Here is an 8,720-nt window from a genome sequence, read left to right on the forward strand (position 1 = left end):
GAGAGAGAGAGAGAGTGGGAGAGAGAGAGAGAGACAGAGACAGAGAGACAGAGAGGGAGAGAGAGATGGAGGGAGAGGGAGGAAAAGAGGGAGAGGAAGAGAGGGAAGGGGAGAAAAAGGAGAGAAAGATGAAATGAAAGAGACAGACCTATAGTTTTTGTCACCTTGTGCTTGTGAGAGTGGGTAGGCCTGCCCTATGTTCACACAAGAGTGTTGGTACAAGGTTATGTATTTATAGTAACTTGTGTTAGAGCATGGGAGGAAGCAGATGGTCCATTTCTTCCTGAGTACCAAAAATGAAGTAAGCCTTGTTTACATCCACTCGGTGATCAAAACAGACAGGAAAAGAGTAGGACCTACCAGTGACACCCTCCGAATTCCAAACTGGCTCTTTGTGAAAAGCAGATAACCTCCCACAAAGGAGATCATGATAAACGAGAGCTGTCAGAATTTATAAGTGATATAATAGAATATTATAGGAAAAAGATGTGACAAATGCTGCAGAGAAAGGCATTGAGACAACAAACCAATGGAGCATCGGCAGGTTCGTACACATTTATAAGCAAAAGCCAGCTGATAACTGGCACGATCAGAAAGCAGGCCCTTTCATGGATCCTGGAGAGGAGGGAGGAGCAGCTATGGCATTGTGCGGCCTGCACTGACGCCTATTCTCCCACCAAGTAAGTAAGTAAAGTAGAAACAAAAGGCAAAGGTGAGTCCAATAAAACACAAGGCTTCATACTCATACCATAAACTACAACAAACTACAAGCTACAGCGATGTACCGGCAGCGTGCCGCTAACATGAGCAACTGTCAGGAACTCCTTGACCTTGACCTCAACAAATGGTTACAAGTTTACCCTGGGCAACCAAATCTCACAGTGAAACTATTGCTGGAACATGGAAACAGAATTAACGAAAGGATCTCAATGTCGTCCGCTCCTTATTTCTATGGCATACTGCTGGGACTTTGATTGGGTAACCATAAAAAATTATCCGAAATTTGGGACTTTGGACATGATCATCCATCAAATAATAACCTTGAGAGTAACACTTAGACATAAGACATAAATTACAACCATTCAGTTCCTCGACTCAAGTTTCAACATGACAGCAAATCTCACACAAAACTCCACTCATTAGCTGGAGGCACACACCAGCCAGTTCAGCTCACAACAACGCTATTTCAATATTATCAATAAACACATGTAATTATTTCAATACACCCCAATTCTAAGTGCGTATACAAACCACAAACCCCCCCCCCCAAAAAAAAAATAAGCCCCCACATTATTTTTCAAAGAGCATCTTCTAAAAAGAAAAAAATTTCTATATGAAATACTAATCAAAAATTTCTCTGACATCTTAACTGCTATAACCTCTTTTAAAAAAATAAATAAATATCAGTGACACTTGGATTTATCAGAAGAGAATCTGCGCTACGGCAAAGATTGGGACTCACAAGTCACGTCATGTAATTGTCGTAGGCAATCCAACACCCCCCCCCCCCTCCCAAACAAAAAAGTGAGGCATGAGCGATGTAGCTCCCATGAAAGGACCAAAGTCAGGGCACCTGTTGAGAAGACCCACATTCGGTTATATAAAAATTATTCCATACTGCTGTCTGTCGCTAAAGCAAAATAAAAATGGCACAGAACATGTTCACATAATGAGCGCAGGTGTGCGGATCAGTGTCACGGGTGAGGAAAATAAACAAGGGGAAAAAGAGGCAGAGATCAAGATGTAAAAACTTCGTCTGACTGGAGAAATCAAACGTGCATCGGTGCCAGACGTGTTACAAATATCATTCACAGCATAGACAAGGTGCATTTGGAAAACTAAGTTACAACGCAGAAACAGAAACAGCAGACGTAATGCAGTAAGGTAGGTAAGTGTTTTACAGCGCTCGCGTAATGAAGTAAAGCATAAACAGAACGAATCGGGCAGACAAATGGTCACAACTTCCCCTGAGAGAAAAAACCCCTGCGAGTATAAAACTAGGGTAACTATTCATTTTCAGTTTTCAAACCCTTTTTGTCACCAAAAACAGAAGTCTTCGAAAGACAAAATCTAACAATTCCAATGTGGGTACTACAGAAAAATCTATACAGCTGCAACATTTTAAAGAAAAGAATTCTGCTTGCAACAGGGAGGGAAGTTCTCTAAAAACCTACCACCACATTCAGTACAGACACTCCACAGGCAATACCTGTTGTGTTTGTAAAAATATAAATGTCATATATCATTATCATTATGATACTTTCTTGTCAATCCTGTGACTCAAAAGAAGTTACAGCAAAAATCTCATTGCAACTATCAACACCATTAGCCGACACACCACTCCACACTAGAAGACAAACAATACATGGAGCAAAAGATTCAAACAAAGAGAAAAACAAAACAAGCAAACACATCCTCAAAACACCAGTCAGTTCAAGTATCATTACAACAAACAACAGATATATTATGCCGACCATGGCTTACTCAAAGTTACTAAATAGGAACAAACCGCTGTTCCTATTTTTAACTTCGAGTGAGTCGCTATTCTATTTCAATTACCTCAAGATTAAGCATCTTTTGTAGAAAACAAAACCATCAGCACATTACAAAAATAATATCTTCCCGTGAACACATGCAAACTCTGAACAAAACAAGCTGTCTAAATCCCTCATGGCCCAGCTCATTTTAATTTCAACAGGCTTCCATGGCTTAGACATGAAATGCACATCTCAATTTTTTAAAATGTTTCTTAAAGCATAGTAGTTTTTACACCCCCACCAACACAATTTTGATCATTTAGGAGGTGGGCTTCCAGCCAGCCTGTCAGAGCTAAGCCGGGCTGAGGGGGAGACAACATCGCGGTAGACAGACAGAGTAACTCCAGGTCTCAAACGTGTGACGGTGAAGAGCATAACCGCTACGCCACAGACGCCGGTATGCATATATCTCATCATTACAGCTCTCAACAAAAAAAGACGAACAGTTTAACAATCAAAACGGGATTAATTTGATTTCAATTTTTAAATGCAGAGCATCAAATTTTTGATTTCTTGGACTTAAAATTACAAGCTGCCGAGTTATGAAGCAGATTGGGTTACATCTCTCTCTCTCTCACCCTCTCCCTCTCTCTCTCTCTCTCTCTGTACTTGCATGACCTAATTGTATTTAAGTGCCTTAAAACATTAATTAATACTAAACTTATACTCTACCCAAAACTGTTTTATTCTTTGTCCACATTTCTGCTTATTAAAAAAAAAAAGGTTTCAGAGACCTATGTAGACTTTGGAGACAGCTATGATAAATAGACAGACCAGCATAAATATCCACTCAAAGAAATCTTTAAAAGAAAGTGAAATCTTTTAATAACTTTTCGGTCAGTTGCCGCAATAATGCGACGGCGAAAATTATCCATTCCTGTCTGACCCGAGAAGTCCGATGCAGTCACTCTTCTGGCTGAGTGACCAGATTGGGTATTTTGTACTGCTGGCTGGGTGACCAGATGGGGTATTTTGTACGTCTGGCTGTGTGACCAGATGGGGTATTTTGTACGTCTGGCTGTGTGACCAGATGGGGTATTTTGTACGTCTGGCTGTGTGACCAGATGGGGTATTTTGTACGTCTGGCTGTGTGACTGCAAAGGGTTAAGGTAGAACAAGAGAACCCCCCCCAAAACCAGGGTATTATAAGGAGCACTTTCCTCTTGGCTCATTTCTTCAATCAACTGTGAAACTGAGAAAAACAAGAAAGTATGGTCTTCGTGTAAACGTGCTTGAGAAACAAGGGAAATAACTCAGGGCCTCCTAGAACGCACAAACACAATCTCTACATACACCACGGAGGCTCCACTTTCTTTCTTCATAAAGAGTAGAAAAAGGTTAGATCAAAGAAGTGGCATTTCACTGAAGTTACTTTGAGTACCATGACGATGAAAAAGAAGAAATTGCTGTAATCTGGAAATAGCATAATGAGATCCACATCCAGAGTCAAAAGTCGACAACGACCTTGGGAAAAAAATTCAACTCTTCGTGGTGACTTTTGCTTTCATGAAACTCGTGAAATAAAGACACTTCGGATAAAAACCTTACAAAGCCTTTTGAGTCCCATTCAAGTTTTTTTCAGGAACTGAGATGAAGTATGGCAGGCACAAGATAAAAGAAGATTTTGAGGCATCAGCTCTAGGGTCATAGAACTCACAAACAAAGACGAGCATTTGATCAAGTGACACACATACTTTGTACTGTCCTCGGCCATAACAGAAATCAATCACATTGTTTGGTGGAAGGCTCATGGATTCTGTAAACATTAACAAATGTACAGGTCTACCTAACAAACAAAGGCATGTTCAGAGCACATCAAAAACACATTCTTAGCACATTCTCTCCTGTAAACCTAAAAATAGACGTGTAACGGAAGGCGTACAAAGGCCACACAGCTAGTCTTTTCCTCAGTGATTAAGGCTCCAAAATGGCAACAACAAATCCAATAAAATATGAACATCAAATGATCCGAACATAAACTACGAAACAACAAGATATGAACATCAAATGATCCGAACATAAACTACGAAACAACAAGATATGAACATCAAATGATCATAACATAAACTACGAAACAACAAAATATCATTCTCCGCATGACAATGTTCTCTCGTTCTCCCACCCACGTTCACTCGATGAAATCACAACCACACAAAACACTTGAGCCAGTCATAACAAAAGCTGAAGCAGAACATTACGTCACATTTCCCATCAAACAGACCAGCCCATCAAACAGACCACCCAAACATTTCCCATCAAACTGACCATCCAAACATTTCCCATCAAACAGACCACCCAAACATTTCCCATCAAACAGATCAGTCAAACATTTCCCATCAAACAGACCACCCAAACATTTCCCATCAAACAGATCAGTCAAACATTTCCCATCAAACTGACCATCCAAACATTTCCCATCAAACTGACGGGCCAAACATAAACTCTCAAACTACAAAATGAGCAAAAACAACTCAACGAGATACAAAACTCGGTCCAAAAAACAGTCGGTATAAATATGAAAGCAAAATAAAATATTGGAATGCAGTCAAACGAGTAAAGGCACACAGCACATGCAGATCATTTGTCATAGTACAGCATGTTTAATATAGTCATCGGTACATCAAACATGTTTAATATAGTCATCGGTACATCAAACATGTTTAATATAGTCATCGGTACATCCAACATGTTTAATATAGTCATCGGTACATCATACAAGTAATGCAACTATTAATAGATTACACAAACGTCCGCCATTAAGTTCCCTAGGAGCAATATAATAATAGTACTGATGTGGTATTTGTGACCAGATCAAATCCATGAAAAGCAAGTTAGTCATTTAATGTACTTAGAACAAAACCTAGATCACACATCCAATACTAACCCTCCCACCCACCCATCCACACCCACATATTCCTACCTGAAACCTCCTCAATTGCATATTTTAAAATAAATCTAAATGTTTTGGCAAAAAAGTTTGAACTGATTTCTTAGTACAAACTGGCAGACATAGGCGAGCCCAACATATCACTTGTGGAGGCTACAAAGTTGGAAATGATTTCTTAGTACAAACTGACAGACATAGGGCGAGCCCAACATATCACTTGTGGATGCTACAAAGTTGGAAATAAATATTTTGCAATATTCTAAACCTTAAAATAATCTCAACACGTCTTACTTCCTAAATGTATAGAATAACGACTAATTTCCATACTATTCCATACATCATATTCTACAACATCACACCCACATACCATGCATATTTTTAAAATTGTTGTTTACAACACGATATAGTTACAAAAATATCAAACACATAAAACGCTGAAGTATAAGCCCAAAAACCCTGTTCAGGCACAAGTATTAGAAAAGCACGAGAGAGTATTTGGAAAACCAGATTACACTTCACAAGAAAGATCAACAACAGTACACAAAACCATCAGGCCAATCACTGGAGAGGACATTTCCATCAATCGTTCAAAACCTGGAGCCCCGAGCAAGGAGCGGATAACCCTCATCAAGGTAAAAAAAGAAAAGAATCTTTCTTGGAAATCGACAGAAACAATATTGAGAGCCTGGCCAGGATCCCATGTGTTGGGCAGCTCACGGCGGGCTTCAGTTTGAGTAAGGTTTTACGGCGCTTGCAACAGCATACGGTCATATGAGCGCCAAGGGGTGGATGTCAACAGAGAAGTCCAAAAGGGGAATCAGACTTACTCTGCTTACCTCTCTAGCCTCAACAGCATTAAGTATGCTTCAACTATCAAGGCACCCTGGAAATAGCACTTCACAAGAGAGTGAGAAATATAAAAAAAAAGTAGAGGAAGAAATGACGATAGTAAGGATGAGGAAAGAAAAAGCAGCAGTTCCCCCTATGTTGTTCTGGCACAATATGAGCATGACATTGATAAATCAGCCTATTTACAATTCTACTGTGCATAAGAACAAGTTAATATCCCCCCCCTTTGGGAATGGCCTAAAGACACTTCAGTCAGTAGCACAGTCCTGGGGGAGGGGGGGGGGGTTGCACGGCGGGCGACATTGTGTGGAGGAGACTGACACACAGAGTAAACATAACTGGGCCCGGCACTTCTCTCAAAACGGCTCCCCGTGAAGGAAGGTGTCTCTGGTTGTTTCACCTTCTTACAGCAAAAACAAAGAAGCTAACCAAGAGGACTCGACTCAATGCCCAAGTGATTCACTCATAAATGTCACAAATAAAGCCTTTTTTTTCTCACGGCTGCCAAAAACCAGCAGAGAAATGTACTCTCTTCTATAACCCTCCAGCCCATTTAAGTCATTTGGTCATCCATTTTCAACTAAAATCTGCATGAAAAAGCATATCCAGTGTTTTTTTCAAGTAAAGGATTGCCAGGACTGCTGGACTCCCCCCCCCCCCCAAATAAAGCCAAATAAATATGATAACTTTGGTACCTTTTTCTAGACAGTGTATGAAGCTTTCACCTGCCAGATATTTTGGAACTATAGATTATAATCAGGTGCAAAAGATAATGACATTTCACTGACATAACATAATTTATCTTCAATCAATTTTTACAGCCCATTGCAATCTTCTTTTAAATAAATACCACCAAAAAAACAAGTCATTGAGCCAGATGAACGTGTATACGTATAACATAGTGTATATATAATGCAACACTTGGTCCACAAGACCAGTTATGCCAGTGTGAGTCAACCTTTTTATGGCCAGCGCATATTTTGGCCACCTTTGAGGGGTTGAAATATTTGTCCTTCCCACCCACACTCATCTTTTCCCAAGCGGCGTATTAAACAACACCCGTCGCTTCTCGAGCAATCCCCACCGCCCACCACCATTATCAAATCACCCACTAGTGGATGACATTGCCCAGATTGGCAGGTATTTCTCTAAACCATGTGCAAGTCCCCAGGTTTTTTCACCACAGGTCCAGAGGACACATCTGATAATGCTATAGCTCATCGTGAGAGGGGGAAAAAAGAGTGCAGGAAAGTAAGGGTTATTGGGTCCGTGCAAGAGGCTTCCCAGGTGACATACAAAAGTCTACCAGTAAAGAGACCAAATTGTCAGCAAGCCGTTCACTTGTTTTAAGCCCACAAAGAAAATTTTTTTCAGGAGAGAGAAAAAACAAATTGTTTCATTCTTTTAAAAATTGTACCTAAATTGAGTGTGTGTGTGCGTGTGTATGTGTGTATGTCCATGTGTGTGTGTGTATGTATGTATGTTTGTATGCGGTGAGACACCAAACCAATGTGCCAGGATCTGGACAATGAAGCTGTGTCTTATCTTAGCTTATCTTTTTTCCTAAATTTTTTCAGCGTTTAGAAATTGAATTTCAACACAATATTTCTTGAGCATGTGCAACCAATACCACTGATTATTTAGTTAGTTTTAGTAAGGTTTTACGGCGCTCGCAACTGCACAATACCTCAGATTAAGACACAAAAACTTTTTTAAAATGTCTAAATGTTGGGCTTAACACACGTGAACAGCTGGCGGAGATCAGAAGCAGCTGTAAGTATCACAGTCTCAAGAGAGGAGAGAGAGAGAGAGGGCTTAGATGAAGTGTTTTTTAGTTTTAGTAAGAGTTTTACGGCACTTGCAACACAATAAGGTCACATAAGTGCCGAAGATTAGAGGTGTTACAAGAGAGTAACAAACACAAAAAAGGAGGGGGAGATAAAGACGATAGATGTTTGATGGGAAAGAAGAAGAAGAAAACCACACCAGAGCACCCGCCAAACCACCCACTTAGATGAAGGCGGAGTACGTGGAGTTGGTCTTGAGCTTGACCTCCATGTTCTCGCAGAAGTCGGCCGTGAACGGGATGCAGTTGAGGTAGACGCACCAGTCGCACTCAGACAGCAGCGAGAGGTAGAAGAGGATGATGAGCAGCGTGAACAGCCCCACGGCCATCCCCAGCGACACAAGGATGGTCACGACACGCCGCGTGATGTTGAACTTTCCGAACGACACGTACGGCATGAGGGCGAAGGCCAGCAGGAAGCCGAACAGGAAGCCGAACATATGGGCCCAGTTGTCAAACCAGGGCAGGAGGCCGAGGAGGAAGAAAAAGAGCAGCGGTACGATGAGCTTGACCAAGGCCAGGGCCGGGCTGCGGTACATCTTGCGGTTCTGGATCACCTCCACCAGCAGACACGCCACGATGCCGAACTGGGAGCCGGACG

At 41.1% G+C, this 8,720-nt stretch overlaps 1 protein-coding gene across 2 annotated transcripts in view; it reads right to left on the reverse strand.

Moving 5' to 3' along the window:
- Window positions 1-7,829: 7,829 nt before the first annotated feature.
- The window catches only part of LOC101857579 (inactive rhomboid protein 1), a gene marked incomplete in the record, with an annotated part of 22,756 nt that continues 21,865 nt past the window's right edge, over window positions 7,830-8,720 (reverse strand). For both annotated transcript variants that reach the window (XM_035970694.1, XM_035970695.1), the window contains 1 exon segment: window positions 7,830-8,676. In XM_035970694.1, the coding sequence (XP_035826587.1) occupies window positions 8,284-8,676 (393 nt within the window).

Source organism: Aplysia californica, unplaced genomic scaffold (genome assembly GCF_000002075.1).
Source record: "Aplysia californica isolate F4 #8 unplaced genomic scaffold, AplCal3.0 scaffold00308, whole genome shotgun sequence".
NCBI lineage: Eukaryota > Metazoa > Mollusca > Gastropoda > Aplysiida > Aplysiidae > Aplysia > Aplysia californica.